Source organism: Balaenoptera musculus, chromosome 6, assembly GCF_009873245.2.
Source record: "Balaenoptera musculus isolate JJ_BM4_2016_0621 chromosome 6, mBalMus1.pri.v3, whole genome shotgun sequence".
NCBI lineage: Eukaryota > Metazoa > Chordata > Mammalia > Artiodactyla > Balaenopteridae > Balaenoptera > Balaenoptera musculus.
This window is the reverse complement of record NC_045790.1, coordinates 108803358-108819960: the sequence shown is the minus strand read 5'-3', so window position 1 is coordinate 108819960 and position 16603 is coordinate 108803358. Positions and strand designations below refer to the sequence as shown.

Here is a 16603-nt window from a genome sequence, read left to right as displayed (position 1 = left end):
TGCGGCCTAGTACCGCCCTGGTCCCTCCTTTTACGGCTTCGTCTCACAGCGGCGCGGTGGCTGCCGGAAGCAATTCCGCAGTGGTTGCCGGGATCTTGCTGATGTGGCCCCCCCTTCCCCCGCCCCGTCCCGGGATGTCGGAAGAAACCCGACAGAGCAAATTGGCTGCGGCCAAGAAAAAGGTAAAACGTGCGGGGTCGCGGCTCCTTGACCCAGCCCGAGACCCCTCCGACGGCCGGGTTATGGCCAGAGTCTGTGCTGCCTCCGAGGCACACGGGGCGAGCCTCTCGGCGCCCCTTGGCGCCCCCCCAAAAAGTATTCTCAGCCAGTCCCGCCCCCCGGCAGCCCAGCCCCCGCCCTCGCTCGTCACTCCTGGGTGACTTTGGGCCGGTGACCCCGGGGGCTTCCCGCACCAGGCTCGGCCCTCGCCTCCTGCCGCCCAGAACCGGACCTCTTGGGCTCCCTGGGCTCCCTAGGGTCCCGGTATCCAAGGACCTCGGTCCTGGCCTTGCGTTCCCCTCCCCCACCGCGAAACGGCGACTCGGGCATCGGTAGGGAGGAGTGAAATGTAGTTACGTCATAATCCCCCTCTGAACTGTCATTACCGCCACGAGCCCGGTGTTTGACCTTACGACCCAGTCCCCCTGTGTTTTCACATCCTTTCCGGTTTCTCTGGTCGCAGCACAAATTTCCAGCTTGAAGGGGACTCGGGACTATGGGACTTAGGTCCCACCTGGGTTTCAGGCTCCCTCACTCTAGACTGTACCCCATCCTTTGGTGTTGATAGCGTAAAAAGCCTACACTTCACCAGTGATCTCGAAACATTGACAATATCTCTGGGTGGCAGTGGGGAGAATGTGCTTTGCTTAGTTTGGTTTTCTCCCAGGTTTCTATCCAGAGAGACTTTCACAGTTTTAATCTGAATCTTCTACCTTACACTCTAATTCACTATGATTCTGAGACCAGAGTGCCCGTCATTCAGTGCTCCTTTGGAGTGAGATCTGCTTATCCTCTGTGGAACAGATCGCGTGAAACTGAACTTCACAGCTGGGAATCTTTCCCAAATCATCATCTCAACATGGGGTGCCCTGAGTGCCACAGGATAAACATGGGACTGGAGCATCAGTTTTGCTTGATTCTCTTGAGAGAGAAAAAGCCTTTTATATTAATGTGCTTAGGGATGACATTTGCATAGATTTGTAAGATTATAATAGACTTCTCTCCGAAATGGTGTTTGGGTTGTCCTCTTTCTGTTACGTTCCCAGATTCACTAGGGTTGTGTGCCTTCACTGCCTTCTGCCATTAGGATACACTGATGTAAAAGTTTGAGAAGCAGTGGTGTGCAGCTCTAACAGAGGTGTAAGAAAGGACCCTGATGTCTGATTAAATGTTTACTTTTCCACCTCTGCTTCTTGTAAACTGTAAAGTAGGATGTGAATATAGGGGGCTTCTAGTTCTCATGAGCCTCACTGCTTTTCCTTTTTGCAGTTAAGGGAGTATCAGCAGAAGAACAGCCCTGGTGTTCCTGCAGGAGCTAAGAAAAAAAGAAAGATCAAGAATGGCAGTAGCCCGGAGACAACCACTTCTGGTGGTTGTCCCTCGCCTGAGGATGTGAGTATTGCCACCTTCCGGGGATGGGGTGCTCAAGGGACAGCAGGAGAGGGTAGTGGTTAAGATTGTGGAAGAAATGTCAGATATTGGCTAAGAAGTTTGGGTTTGAATTCTACCTCTCCCTCTGTTGGGGATATGGTTTAGGGCAAATTGTTTAAGCTCGTTGGGTCTCTGGTTCCACACTGGTAAAACTGGGGTAATACTGTCTTACACTTTTGAAGTTTAAATGAGATTGTTGTTGTTTTTATAACAATCCCCTAATACAGGGCCTGGTGCAGGGTAAACGTTCAGTAAAGAGTAGTTGCTATTTGACTTACTGCTCTGGTGATCTTCCTCAGCCCCAGCCTCAGTGGGAAACCAGGCAGTGAGAACAGCCTCTTGTCCTCAGGCTCTCCATTTAGAGGCACCAACAGAACCCCAGGGTGTGGTGAGGAGAGTCCCAGGCCCTTGGATTAGGAGATCATCTGAGTTTCAAGGCCATCTTTGCCACCAGCTTGCTGGGTGATGTCAAGAAAATCACTTTGTCCCCTGGGCCTCAGTTTCCTCATCTGTAAGATGACACTGTTGGATCAGATCATTGTCTTTCAGACTTATTTTTTTAGCTGTAGCCCGCTTTGCTCGAGTGGACCCTTGTTCTGAAGTCTGGTTTTTAAAAGTCTGGGCCTGAGGGTCTAAGAAGCTATTAAGAGCTGCATTGTTCGCCTAAGGAGCTATGTGACTGCATTGTTCCAGGGACTTTTCCATCTGTTTACCTTGATTTCTGCCTCTGGCAAGGCAGCAAGTGGCTGTTTGGAAAATGGCACAGGCTGTGGTATTGATCCCTTTCTCTCTTCTCCAGCATTCCATTGCCCTGAACCCATCTCTTCTTCCTTCCCTGACTCTCTTGCCTCTCTAAGCCACTTTTCTCTTTCTCTCCCTGCCCTTGTTTTTCCCTTTTCGCCTCCTATAGATTCAGGACATTCTGAAGGTGCTGGTGTCCGACCTTAACCGCTCCAATGGGGTAGCGATCCCCCCATTGGACAAGTGGAAGGTGAGGCAGTGCCGAGACCCCCTCTCTGGCTTGCTCCCTCCCAGCTCTGCATGCCCTGAGGCTTCTCTGGTTTGGGGGATACTTTGCCTCTGGCTTATTTTATGTTGCTGTCATTAACCCTGGGCCTGTTCATGTCTGCTTTTTCACCTGCTTGGTTGATTGGGTTCCCCCCCGACCCCCCATCTTTTATCGTCTTGGAGAAGGTGGGATGCTCCTTGGAGGTTAAAGGTAACTTGGGAATAGCTTCCAGAGCAGGTGTGTGGGATTTGGGCTCTTTGAGCCTCCAGTTTGAATGTCCGTGGTGCTATCAAACTAGGAGAGGTTAAATAAAACCAAACCTTCAAGTCTTGGCCCCTGGGCATCTGACCCCAAAAGACCAATAGACCACAAAGTAGTTTGTGATTTTTTTTTTGAGTTGATCAGTTCATTTTGGTTTGGCAGTAGGGAATGTAGGGTTGAGAGAAAAGGAGTTTGCATTATAGTCACAAGGACTGAGGTTATTTTTTTCAATGAAACTATCTGTAAGGGGTGTGAGGTTAACCAAACACATGAGTGATCAGGACATTCTGCTCCTCTTCTCTTTTAAAAATTAACTGGACGTTTAACCGTATTCAGTGGGCCCTTGAAAGCAGAGGCATGTGGTAGGGGCTGTAGAAAACAGATGAAAGAAACATTTGGAATATGGCAACATTCCAAATGCTCGACAAGGCAGAGGTTGGTTCTAAATGGACTCGAGGCTGGAGGGGGTGGCATTTGAGGCCGGTTTGAAGATTAGAGGTGGGTAGCAGTCATCCACATTGAGAGTAGGGAAAATGGGAGTCCCAGGCAGAGGGTGTAATACAGGTAACAGCCAGGGTTATGAGCTCACAGAGAACTTTCCAGAAAGGCGGGGAGCCTGGGGTGCCCCTGGACTAGGAGATGACCTCCTCCAGACATGATGTTGGCACTTCCTCCTTAATTAACTTCCTCGGGGGACATCTGCCAGGCTAGAGGAGTAGGGCTGGAAGGGGGCCAGGTCCTGCTGGAGATGGGCAGGGGGAGAGGGCCTGGGACAGGGAACTGTTGGCTGGGGTTAGAGAGTCTTTCAATCATTAGGACTGCTCATGCCCAGTCGGTCGGGTCTGTCCAGGTGCTGTGACTCACCTTGTTGGCTCAGAGGAGATGCTGGGTGGCGCGGGGAGTGGAGTGCAGGCCTACAGGAGTCCCGAAGCTGTGCATCTGTACTCTTGTTCCAAGGCCCTGGGCCCGCATCCTTCTGCCGTCCTGGAAATGAAGACCCAGATCCCCATATTCCCTTCTTGTCGTTCTAAAATCCTCTCTATATCAATAACTGTTTCTCACTTAAGTTTTCTGCTCTAGTAGTGCAGGCCTGTGATTGCAGTATCCTGGGCAGAGCTGATGGCATTTCCAGAACTGAGGACTAATGGATAGAAAAAAAAAGGTTTTTTTTAATGGAATGGGACATTGGAGGGGAGTGGGCAATGTTTTTAAAATTCCATACTTAGCTATATGACTCAAAATTATGAAGTAACTTGGTTGCTCACAAGATAGTCATATTAAGTATATTTAAGTCCTCAGAAAAAGACTTTTTTCCCCTTCTGAGCTTTCTTGTTTCTAATGCTAGGGATCCGTGGGCACCCAAGAGGCCAGGAGGGACCCAGGGCTCGCCAGGGCCCGTGGCTAAGAGTGTGCTCCCCTCCCCCGAAGTCTCATGCCTAGCCAGCTGCTGAACCCCTGCTCTTACCTATTAGATTCAGTAGGCCAGGTTGACAAGGCAACACCAGGTTCTGGCATCAAAGGTCACAGTGGGGACAGTCACCAAGCAAACAGCTTGATTCATCTTTAGCTCCCCAGGCTCTGCGGTGCTTGCTCTAAGGAGAGCAGTAGATTTGGGTTTTCAGAGGCCAGGGCTGAGGCTCCAGAGAACAGGCAGCCCTTTCCCCCAAGAGAGGTGCAGCCTCTTCCTTCCAGACTCAGCTTCGTTGGCCGGGCCTTGGCTCCCCGGTGCTCTTCCCTCGTCAAGCTTTGGCTTATCGGCCCTCTTCCCCATCTCACCTATTGAACATTAGATCCCTCGAGCCAGAGGCTTGGACTAAGTGTCAGGCCTGAGCCTGGAGAGAGGCCGAGTGGGGCTCTGGTCAAGCAAGTGGATCCATTTGGGCCAAGAGAGAACTTCTCCATGGCTCCTGGCCCTCAATCCCACGATTGTTCTCCAGGATGACAAGAGTCAAAGGGTAGACGTCTTACCTCTGGTTTCTCAGCTGTTTCTTGGTTGGGTAGGTGTTTTGGAGCCAGGAGGTTGGGATGGGTGGTGGCCATGGTTTTCTTTTTATCTCTAAGAGCAGGGAGAGCCTTCTCGTTGGGCAGCTTCTTTCCCAGAAAAGGCCTGAGTCATGGAGACACACCAGGAGTTGCAGGAAGGAGGGAAGGAAGGAAGGGAGAACAAGAAGAAAGAGGCAGATCGCTCTGCTCCTTCATCACTGCCACCCTCTGCCCAGCGTGGGGCCCCGGGAGAGGGGCCCTCTGGGCACAGACTGGCTTTCTGGAAGAGCAGGGCCTGCTTCTCCCTGACTTGGCACACCTTCCTTCCACCTGCTGTAGCTGCCGTAGGTCAGCCAGGGAGCTGAGCTCCAGGGAGAACAAGGCCCTCGTGTTCTCGAAGGAGGCTGTGCAGCCCCGGAAGGCTGCAGACCGGCCCGAGGTCTGTGCGAGCCGTAGCCACCCCCCAGAGTGGCTCCCAGCATGCGTGACTGTCACTCTGACTGCAGCAACACTTGTCCTACCCGCTCTGCACCCCTGCGTTCATGGCAGTGAGGCGACTTTTGCCCTGCCTGTCCCCCTAACCCCCTGCTCTGTTCTGTGACAGGCGCCCAAAGACCGCGCCGCTCCTGTTACACCGTCTGCTGATGACACCGTGTCACCTGGCGGTGTCCCTTCCCCCTGTGCTAGTCCCCCCCGTGTCACTAGCATGGCATCAACTCAGGTTTGTGCCTCTTCCCCCTTGGCCTGCTGCCCCACGCTATGCTCACCCCCTCCTCCTCCACCTACCGTGGAGCCTCTTCCCCTTTCTTCAGGTAGCTTGGCTCCTAGAGCGAGGCGCCCTTCCTGAGGACTGGGGTGGGGGAGGCACCACACCAGGAGAAAGCAGGTTCTCCTTACGGTGCGGGCGGACGGAAAGCGGTTGGAATGAGCTTGGCGCCCGTGGGTGGTTCTTACTGGAAACTGAATGACCGATTCATACGTTTCTTTCCAAACAGAACCGTGATGCTGACCGTGATCCTAGTCCCATTGATGAAAGCACGTGAGTGTCTCCCACGGGGCCAGCGGTCCCTAGGCCACTGCCCATGACCCCCTCTTTCCCATCGAGCCTCCTGCACCCCTGACTGCTGTGTTCATCCCCAGATCTTTCTCATCCACCGAGAGCCTGCGACAGCTATCTCAGCAGCTCAACGGTCTTGTGTCCGAGGTACCACCCCCAAAATTGGAGCCCGGAGTGGGCTATAGAGGGAAGGAAAATATGACGGAAAGAAACCGAGGCAGAGTTTCCCAAGAGGAAGGGGAGGTCCTGGGACCAGGCAGCTTGGCTGGATAATGTTTAGCTAGTCATTACTTCTCTGAGTCTCCTCTTTGACGCTGTCCAAATGAAGGGGTTGGACCATGAGATTGGTTACATCATTTTATCCTGCAGATGAGAGCTGCTTGGGAGGTGGGGGACAAGGGGGAATTAAGAATGAAGAGAAGTTGGCACAGGGAGGGGTTAAGGGGGTGTGGCAAGTTAGGCAGAAAAGGAAATGTTGCCAGTTGATGGGGAAGATGTTGGAGGGCTTAGGCCTTGAGGGGGATAGATCACGTTTCCATGTGAACCCTTTCATCTCTCCTAGTCTCCATCTTACATCAACGGGGAGGATCTAGCATCCTGTACTGACATAAAGAATCTGGAGGTAAGGGGGCCTGCACCATGGCCCAGTGACCCTGCAGGCCAGCCACCACCTGCCCCCACCTCCCTCCTCCCACAGCGGGGGCTGGGTGCCCCACTGCCAGCTGAGACAGCCCAGACACCCCCCAACCCTAATGATTGCTCTCTCTACCTCTCTCCCCCGCCTCCTCCAACTCCTCCTCCTCCTCCTCTCTGCATGCGCCTCAGAGCCGGTACCAAGAACTATCAGTAGCCCTGGACTCCAGCAATCTAACAAACACACAACTCAGTAGCAAGATAGAGCAATTGGTAAGAGTCCAGTGTTGTCCCCAGATTCCACGCTGCCAATCTGGGGCCCCAGTCTCACCTTGGGGCTCTGAAGAAAGGGGCTGGGGACCCCTGGTGCTGGGGTGCCGGGGGGCCTAGGTCTCAGCTGGAGGGACCCCGGAGCACGGCATGCAGCATGGCTGTCTCTGTGGCTGCCCTCTTTGCCTACTCTGTTCTCCAGAGACCCCTGCTTGAGTCCTCCCCACGCTTGCCCTGGGTCTGTTGCCTGTAGGGGGAGCACTAGCTTGACTGGTGTGTCCCAGCCCTGACTCAGCCCCTGATTTGTTCCGACTTTGACCTTGGACAAGTCAACTGTCCTCTCTGGGCTTTAGTTTCCTGAGGAGGTAGAATTAGAGGGTGTCCAAGGTCCCTTTAAGCTCAAAAAATCAAAGATTTAAAGGTCCTTTTCGTTCCCATATCTGTGCTCTTAAGAACAGAACCTGGCCTGCAGTGTGTGCTCAGGAAACATTCCTTGAGTGAATGCCCCCTTCCAGATCGTGAGCTGGCAGAGGGTGGTCTGACCTTCTCAGACTCCATTTCTAGAGGTTTATGTCATTGTCCCTTCAAGGGAATCAGATCCAGACTCTCGCTACTGTAGCCGTGAGCAAAACTTCCCAAGACCCAAAGTCTCTTAGCTTGAGAAGCGTTCGTCCGTTCATGTCCCCATGAACTCTCCCTTTCTAACCCATTCCTGGCCCCTGACCGTCCCTCCTCCTTGGTCTGAGGATCGTGGGAACGGGGGACAATCTCAGTCACCTTCCTATGACTCTCCCCACAGAAACAAGAGAACCAGGAAACTTTGGATCGACTGGAAAAAGTAACGTGATTTCTTTGTCTGCTCCTCCCGTGGCTGATGGGTTTGGGGGAGGATTCAGATGTAGAGGCCCATTCTCCTCTTGCCTGCTGGCAGCCTGGAGAAAGAGGGGGCCTACCCCCTGCCCCTCCCCGCCCGTCCCCTACTCCCGGGGTGGCTGATTATCTGTTCTCATCGGTGGGCCTGTCCTGGGCCAGTGATGACATTCTGGGGGCTATATCCTTTGCTGTTTCACCTCTGCCTACCAGTAAGAGCTGTTTCTTCTCTTTTCCTGCAGGAGAAGAAGGAATTTGCGAAGAAGCTCGTGAAGGAACAAGGGGCTCTGAGAGAACAGCTGCAGGTGAGTGGGCTGAACCAGGGTCCCTCATGGCCCCCAGGAAACATTGCTTTTGTGCTTTTAGCACTTGTTTGGCCTTTCTCCCAAAGGTCCACATTCAGACCATAGGCATTCTGGTGTCCGAGAAGACGGAATTACAGACAGCTCTGGCTCACACCCAACAGGCAGCCAGGCAGAGAGCAGGTGGGAATCTAGGCACCCTTTCACCCCTCGGCCGGGCACACTGGCTGGCCTTCAGCGGGATTCCTTCTTTGGGCTTCCCTTCTCATGCTGTCATTTCAGGGGAGTCGGAGGACCTTGCTCATCGCCTGCAGTCGTCCAGGCAGCGTGTGGGAGAGCTGGAACGGACGCTGTCTGCCGTCTCCACGCAGCAGAAGCAGGCCGATAGGGTGAGCCCAGCAGTCTGCCCATCCGCTGGAGGTGGTGTGTGTGTGGGGTGAGCCTAAAGGTCCCTTCGGCAGGATGGAGTGACTTGCTCCCCAGAAAGCAGCACTGGCCGTTTCTTGCTGCTTTAAAGTTGTGTGATTGTGAGAAGCAACCCGGGCGTGAGTTGGTTGCCATGGCGAGTTATTGGGGGAGTGGGGAGTACTGTCTAGAGCGAGCGCTGGATGCAGAGCCCAGAGCCAGAGCGCCAGCCTTGCCCTTTACTGGCTGTGGGCTCTGGCCCAAGTGCTAGGTGTTCGGGCTGTGAAGGTTCAGAACAGTATTTTTAGTCCGTTACCACACTAAGAGAGAGAAGTACGTGTGTGAAATATATATAAGACAGGTCGGAAAGGATTCATAAAAACCCAGGGGAGAGGAACAGGATGGCTGAGAGAAATGTCACTTTGGTACCTTCTGAGTTAGGGGCTATGTGAGTGTATCATCCATTCAAAAAATGAACAAGAGATTACAATACAATTTAATCCCCCCATCACATCTGTGCTCGCACCCCGGGGAGAGAACGTGGTTCAAGAATCCCAGCTCTAAGTGATGTTAGGCGAGCCACTTAACCTCTAATGCTCCGTGTTGTTCACCCGTAAAATGGAGATAGTAATAGTAACTGCCTCCCAGGGTGCTTGTGAGTTTGAAACGGGAATGTTGGCTGAGAGAGTGTTCAGGAAAGGTTCAGACGTGGGGCTGATAACAGTGAGAATGATGGCAGGGCAGTGTTATCTGCTGTCCCCGGGCCTCCCCCGGGTTAGAGCTCTCCGCCTGCCTTTTCCACCCTTCCCGAGTTCTTATTAAAACCAAATGAGAACATGAGCTTGGAAGTGCTTTGAAAAAATATAAAGCCTGACACCAGGTGAGGCCGTGTTGCTGGGAGTCGTTCCTGTTGCTGCTGTCTGTCTGCATCTTCCACCTCCCTTCTCCTGACCTCGCCTCTCTGTGTTTGCAGTACAACAAAGAATTAACCAAAGAGCGAGATGCCCTCAGACTGCAGTTATACAAGAACAAGTAGGATGGGGATAGTGGGGGAGGGCTGGGAGGTGGGGGGGAGCCAAGGGAGCGGGGTGAGGAGCTGGTACAGGTTTGCATGCGTGCAGAGCCAGGCTCTGCTGTCCCAGCTGTGCCACCGACTCCTGCTGTGGCCTCAGGCAACTCATGTCCTCTCTGTGGCCTGCCACTTGTGACTCTTGATCCTGGGGTCCCTTCCAAAGAGACTGTTTTGTGGTTCTGCGGCAAAGGTAGTGGGCTGGTCACCGGAGCGACCCTTTCTGTTCTTTACTCACGTCTCCCTCCACTACCGCCGGTCACAGCAAAAGCAACGAAGACCTGAAGCAGCAGACCTCGGAGCTGGAGGAGAAGCTGCGGGTCATGGCGAAAGAGAAGGCGGCCATGCAGCTGGGGATGGAGGAGCTGCAGAAGAAGATGGAGATGTCCGAGCTGCTGCTGCAGCAGGTGGGGCTGGAGCCCCAGGGAGTGCGGGCCCCACCTGGCGGGGCCAGGGCTTCTTAGGGTCATTGTGGGTGGCCTCCGGCCAGGAGCCAGAAAATTTGGATCCTTGTTCTGGTCCTGCCTTAGACTCCTCTAGAGATAGGAGAAAAATTGGGGCCTTGCCCAGACCTCTGGAATCAGAATCTCAGGGATAGGCCTTTTTAATTTTTATTTTTAAAGCATCCTGGTTGAAAACCATTGTTTTATGGATGACAGTTATAAGGCTAGCGCATGAGTCCGCTCCCTTCCTCTCGGGGCCAAGCCTCCAGGTAGACAGGGTGCTCAAGTCTCAGAGAGCCTCCTCTTTAGTTTTCCTGCGTGCACAGTGATTCTCTGCCTTTCTGCCATCAGTAAGGGTGTGGTTAAAGTATGCCATGTTCATATATTGGACTACTGTGTAACCATTACAAAAATTAAGTATATCTTGTTTGCAGCAAAGTGAAATTAAATTGCAGAACCGTATATGATACCACCCTGTGACAGCACAACTGCACTGTGCATTAATTAAACATGTTTGCATATGTGTGGAAAAGGGTCCAGAAGGATACACACTGGATTGGGGTGGTTGGGGAGCAATGAGTATTTAGTAAAAATAAAGCCTGTGGACCTGGTTCTAATAGCATGAGGACAACCTTGAGTTGTACATTGACCTTTTGGGGGGCATTGCATGGAACAGCCTGGGCTTCCCAGATCCAACCTCATTTTTCACCATCCAGTTTTCTAGTCAACCTACCCCTGACAGCAGCCAGCAGTTACAGCAGGCCCTGGAAGAGCAGGCACAGCTGGAGACCCACGTGGAGCAGGTGAGATTGTGCAGAGAGGGGGGTGCGGGAGGAGGATGACCCCAGGTGACCGGGAGCAGGCGAGGCCCCATGACAGCCCGTGGTAACTTCTGTGCCCACTCTCGCAGCTGAAGGATTCTCTGAAGCAGCTGCAGGCAGAGAGAGACCAGTATGTGGTGAATATGAAAGAAGAGAATGCCGTTTGGCAGCAGAAGATGCAGCAGATGCTGGAGCAGGTGAGAGGTGACCTTCCACCCCGCTCCTTAGACAGGTCACTTGGTCTTCCTGGGCATCTGTGAAATAGGAATCACGTCACTTGCTGTGTGCAGCCAGAGGTGGAAGGGTGTATCTAGAGGGCGGGGGTGGAGAGGGAGGTGGTTGCCCGGCCTTGACCCCCACTGCCTCCCTCTTTGTGCTCTCCCCCCACCCCCCCACCCATGCTTTGGGCAGATGGGCAAGTTGAGGGAAGAAAAAGAGTGCAGCATGAGTCAGGTGCAGGAGCTGGAGACCAGTTTGGCCAAACTGAGGACCAAGATCGGTAAGCCGGGGCCAGGGGATCTGGGAGCAGGTTTGGTGTCGGGGCTGGTGAGGGCGGCTGAGAATGGAGGTTAGTGGGTGGAAGGGCACCGTGGCCAAAGGAAAGAGGTCTGTCCCAGGAGTTGGCAAGTCTTGCAATTTCCCTGAGCCTCAGGGTCCCCATCTGCAAAAAAAGGGGTGAAGTGCCCACTGTTGTCTTGAGCATAAAGATGTAAGGAACTCTGTTTGAACGTGTGTTGAAAGATTGAGCCAGGAAGCCAAGATTTGGGGCAAGGAGGCTGAATCAGAAGCTGTGGACCAAGAAGAGGGTGTTTTGGAGGGACTTCCCTGGCGGTCCAGTGGTTGAGGCTCTGTGCTTCCGCTGCATGGGGGCACGGGTTCGATCCCGGTTTTTGGAGACTGCAGAGGCGAGAGGCCCTGACGGTGTGCTCCCTTTCTCAGCTGTGCCTCCGCCTCAGGAGCCCCCAGCCGGGCCCTCGGAGGTAGAACAACGGCTGCAGGCGGAGGCCGAACAGCTACAGAAGGAACTGCAGAGCCTGGCACAGCAGCTGCAGACGCAGGTGAAGGACAACGAAAGTCTGAGTCGCCTGAACCAGGAGCAGGAGCAGCGGCTGCTGGAGCTGGAGCAGGCAGCCAGGTGCTGGGAGGAGCAGGCAGAGGAGCGCAAGCAGATTCTGGAGAGCATGCAGAGCGACCGCACCACCATCAGCCGCGCGCTCTCCCAGAACCGCGAGCTCAAGGAGCAGCTGGCTGAACTGCAGAACGGATTCGTCAGGCTGGTGCGCAGCCCTACCCGGCCAGCCTGCCCTCCTCCCTGGCCAAGTCCTTTGGGGCGGGGTGAGGCACTTAACCTGTCTGGGGCCTTGGTTTTCCCACCTGTAAAATGGGTGATATGGACCTTTTGTGAAATGGTACCCACGAAGGCACGCTGTGAGCCGGAGAGCCCTGCTCGGAGGGTTGTGGGGGAAAGGGGCAGACTTTCCTACCTGCCTCCACCCTTCCCTGAGCTGTGGGAGGCGGACACCAAGTTCTGGGGTCTCCAGCTGCATTGGGTGGCGGCTGATTGCTTCTCTCTGTGCAGTCCAATGAGAACATGGAGACAACCAGCACGCTGCAGTCGGAGCAGCACATCAAGAAGGAGCTGGCCAAGAAGCTGGGCCAGCTGCAGGAGAAGCTAGGAGAGCTGAAGGAGACGGTAACCGCTGCCCCAGTGGAAGGGCTAGGAGACAGGCATCAGCCTCTGGGGAGTGAGGGACCTGGGGCCAGGACAGGTGACCCCAGAGTCCTTCAGAGCCTGTGACTGCTTGTTGCCCCCTGGCCTCTGACTTTCAGAGTTGAGTAGCCCTGGGCCATAGGTCGTTGTCCCCGCTAGAGGCATCGAGCCCCTAATTAGAGGGGAAGAGAGGGTGTACGGTGGCCAGCTCCTTGGGTTCAGCCCTGGATTCAGCCCTCGCATCTCTAAGCCTCAGTTTCCTTATCTTAAAAGGTTAGCGGGACTTCCCTGGCGGTCCAGTGGTTGAGACTCCGCTGCAGGTGGTGCGGGTTAGATCCCTGGTCGGGGAACTAAGATCCTGCATGATGGTGTGGAGCTGCCAAAAAAATAGAAAAAAAAAAAAAAAGGGTTATTATTTTCCTCCTAGAGGTGTTGGAGATTAGAGAATCATGCATGTAAAGCCTTAGGCATTCAGTGTGCACCTCACAGATGTTGGCTGGAGCTCTGCTTTTCCACCCGTCTGCGGCCTCAAGTTAAGATAGAAAGAAGCTTGTTATGAGGGCTGGGTGAAGGCGGCATGGGGCTCTGGGCAGCCAGCAGAGCCTCGCGGTGCCTGCCTCAGGCAGAGGGGTCTGTGCCCAACCTCCCCAGTCTCTGGGCTCAGACTGCGGAAGCAAGCCACCGCCTGCCCTCACCCCCAGGGTCTTCCCGCAGGTGGAGGTGAAGAGCCAGGAGGCTCAGGATCTGCAGCGGCAGCGGGACCAGTACCTGAGCCACCTGCAGCAGTACGTGGCAGCCTATCAGCAGCTGGCCTCTGAGAAGGAGGTGCTGCAGAAGCAGGCGCTGCTGCAGACCCAGCTCGTGGACCAGCTGCAGCACGAGGAAGTCCAGGGCAAGGTGGCGGTCCAGATGGCCCACCAGGAGTTACAGGAGACCCAGGTGAGGGCGTCGGAGTGCTGGGCCCCTGACGGGGAAAGCCTGCAACCTGTGTCCCTCCTCACTTTCTTTCCTGGCCCCTTAGGAGCGCCTGGAAGCAGCCAACCAGCAGAACCAGCAGCTACAAGCCCAGCTGAACCTCATGGCTGTGCCTGGGGAAGGTAAGTAGGACGGCCCGGAGGGAGAACACCCAGCCTGAGGAGCAGGGGGACGTGTAGCAGCGTGGAACTGAGTTAGGAGAGACCTTTAGGACAGCGAATCCTCTTCCTGCAGCGAGTGAGGTGCGGGGCAGAGCTGGGCCGCACGCTCTCTTCCCGGCCTGCTCCACCTGCCTTGTCGGGTTGTCTCAGGACCCTCCATCTGTCCCCAGCAGGAGACGGACTGGACGGTGAGGAGAAGGAGGAGGAGGCTCCCCGGCCGAAGCTGAGCGTGCCGGAGGAGCTCGATAGCCGAGAGCTGCTGGTGAGCCGACCTCTCCGTTCCTTGCCTGTCTTGCTTCCCACCTCCCTCTGTGGTTCCGCTCTGACGCTCTTTGCGGTTTCCCTCCTTCGGACTTCTCTGGACCCCCAAGCTCGCCTGGGAGCCATAGTCAGATGCCATGTCATCCTTGAACCACAGGCCTGCCCACTAAGACCCCGAGACGGGGAGCATCTCTCTGCCCCCCGCCCCTCGCTGGTCCTGAGTATCCCGCACAAAAGCATGCGCACACCTCTTGCCCGCAGGTGGCATTTTTTAACTCGGCCTTAGCCAGTGCTGAGGAAGAGCAGGCCCGGCTGCGCGGGCAGCTGAAGGAGGAAAAGCTGCGCTGCCGGCGCCTGGCTCACCTGGCAGCCCCGGCCCAGGACGGGGCGGAGAAGGAGGCCCCGGCCTCCGGGATCGGGGCGGACAGTGTGCCTGCGGAGACCCACCAGGCCCTCCAGGTGGCCATGGACAAGCTGCAGGTGAGTGAGTTGCCCCCAGTGGGGTCCAGGAAGGGTGGGGGCCTGCGGTCATGTCGCTGCCGAGCCCTGACCCTGCTGTTCTGGCTTCAGGGCCGTTTTACAGCGCTCATGCAGGAGAAAGTGGATCTGAAGGAGCGGGTAGAGGAGCTGGAGCATCGCTGTATCCAGCTGTCCGGAGAGACAGACACTATTGGTGAGTGGGGAGGCTAGGGCCCGGGGTGGGGGGCCGCGGGCTGGATCAGGGCAGCGCCGCACCTGAGCCCTGTTGGCCCTCCCCGCTCCCCGCAGGAGAGTACATCGCCCTTTATCAGAGTCAGAGGGCGGTGCTGAAGGCGCGGCACCAGGAGAAGGAGGAGTACATCAGCCGCCTGGCTCAGGACAAGGAGGAAATGAAGGTAGGGGTCCTTGTGACCATCTCTGCGGGCGGGGGTGGGGTGGGGTGCGGGTGCTGAGCGCCTCTCCCTCCAGGTGAAGCTGCTGGAGCTCCGGGAACTGGTATTACGCCTGGTGGGCGAGCGAAATGAATGGTATGGCAAGTTCCTGGCTGCCCAGAACCCTGCTGGTGAGCCCACTACAGCGCCCCCAGCCCCCCAGGAGCCCGGTGCTGCTGACAAGGGTGGTGAGTAGCGCCCTCGGGGAGGACCGGCGGGCGGGCAGGGGAGAGCTGGCACACCACTCCGAGCCCTGCCTCTCTCTCTACAAAGGTCTCCGTGAGGTGAGCCTCGAGGACAACGTGGACCCCACCCAGGGGGAAGCCCTGCGGGGCCAGACAACCCCTGAGAACCCCACTGCGCAGCAGATCATGCAACTGCTGCGCGAGATCCAGAACCCCCAGGAGCGCTCAGTCTTGGGCAGCAACCCCTGCATCCCCTTCTTCTACCAGGCTGACGAGAACGATGAAGTGAAGATCATGGTGGTCTAACTGCCCGACACTAGCGGGCAAAGACCAGAGACCTGGGGCCGGGGGCGCTCTGCCCTTACCCGTACCTGCTGCCCCGTCCCTCCTTCCTGGCACCCCTTCATCCCTAAAAAAACCCCTGAAAAGGGGTATAGCCCCCTGTCTAATGGGGGGAGACAAATAGGTGCAGACCCCTTGCCATCTTGGCCAGGGCTGTGTCTTGATCTCTGGGCTGTTAATAGTTCCAGAAAAACGAAGAGCCGGAGGCTCAATAAAGGTTGTTTATTTAAGAGGCTGCCGTTCTTGGGGAGCAGGGGCTCCCTGCTCGTCTCGTCACCACCACCAAGCAGTCCTGCATTCAGAGGGGCTCATGCATCCTCTATTCAGAGGCACTTTGGGGCACAAAGTCTCGCCCAGCCAGACAACTGGGCAGCACTCTCACAGGCCTTGGGCAGGTTGGGCAAACCGAGGCCAGGCAAGGACATAAGCTGGTGGCGGGGTGGCGGGGTGGCGGGGTGGGCTCCCTCCCAGTGTTTATACTGTAACTGTGTAACATTTTGTATATTCTGGAGGTAGGGAAGCCCCCCTGTATCACAGTGGAGGTTGGCGCTGGTAAATGGGGAGGACCTTCTATTAAATATTTGGGGCTGGGGAAAATTATTTATTGATAGTGTAGGACGGAGAGAGAAGGTGGAGGCGGGGACGGGTTTTTGCCCGGGTGATTCGACTCCTGTTTCACTTGTTTCACTTTTTATTTCAGAATAAATGAATTTAGCCATACTGCTTGTCCTTGCGTGTTGCTTTTTCTTCCGTCACTGGGTCCTGTGCCGTAAGCACTGAACAGGGAGCGGCTCCTGCCAGCAGAGGGCAAGCTTCTGGTTGTGCTGGTCCCCAGTGTGTCTGAGCACATCCAACCAGGCTGTTAGAGATCTTCCAAGGCCTGTCACCTGCATGCTGCCTGGTGAAGACTGGGGGTTCCCAGGGGGACTGCCGCGGGGCTCTCGGGGCAGTCTTGCCTTAATGGCGGAGAGACTCAGAAGTCAGATCTAATCCCAGGGAGGGAAAGCAGGGTGCCACAGCACCCTGAGTGCTGACTTCTGGTCCAGGTGTTTTCCATTCCATCCCCCTGCCCCTCTGCTGGCCTGTCCTACGTGTCCTTCCACAGTGCCTGCCTGGCCAGCACCTCACAGTCCTCCCTCCGGGCCCCCTAGTGGCCAGAGCAGGTTTCACAGGACGAGGATCCGCTGACTCCAGGTGCTTTCCCAGGAGGCCTCGGAAAGGATGGGGCTTTTTTCTCCACATCTTACAGCACCCTAGCAATAGCTGGGCCCTTCCCCATCCCTC

At 55.6% G+C, this 16603-nt stretch overlaps 1 protein-coding gene across 6 annotated transcripts; it reads left to right on the top strand.

Annotated features, from left to right (window-relative positions):
- Nucleotides 1–33: 33 nt before the first annotated feature.
- Nucleotides 34–16039, top strand: GOLGA2 (golgin A2). Of its 6 annotated transcripts, none has more exons than XM_036854250.1 (27): nt 34–182; nt 1489–1611; nt 2561–2641; nt 5508–5624; nt 5899–5942; nt 6044–6107; nt 6523–6582; nt 6786–6866; nt 7663–7701; nt 7976–8038; nt 8125–8218; nt 8318–8424; nt 9414–9472; nt 9775–9916; nt 10669–10755; nt 10863–10970; nt 11185–11272; nt 11713–12050; nt 12353–12466; nt 13199–13423; nt 13506–13581; nt 13794–13882; nt 14143–14361; nt 14452–14554; nt 14650–14756; nt 14830–14980; nt 15066–16039. In XM_036854250.1, the coding sequence occupies exons 1-27, from the start codon at nt 102–104 to the stop codon at nt 15281–15283; spliced, it is 3078 nt and encodes a 1025-aa protein (XP_036710145.1). In that variant the 5' UTR covers nt 34–101; the 3' UTR covers nt 15284–16039. The 6 variants fall into 6 exon arrangements, with proteins under 6 accessions (XP_036710145.1, XP_036710144.1, XP_036710148.1 ...); XM_036854249.1 differs by having other exon boundaries at nt 13791–13882; XM_036854253.1 differs by lacking the exon at nt 2561–2641.
- The last annotated feature ends 564 nt before the right edge of the window (nt 16040–16603 follow it).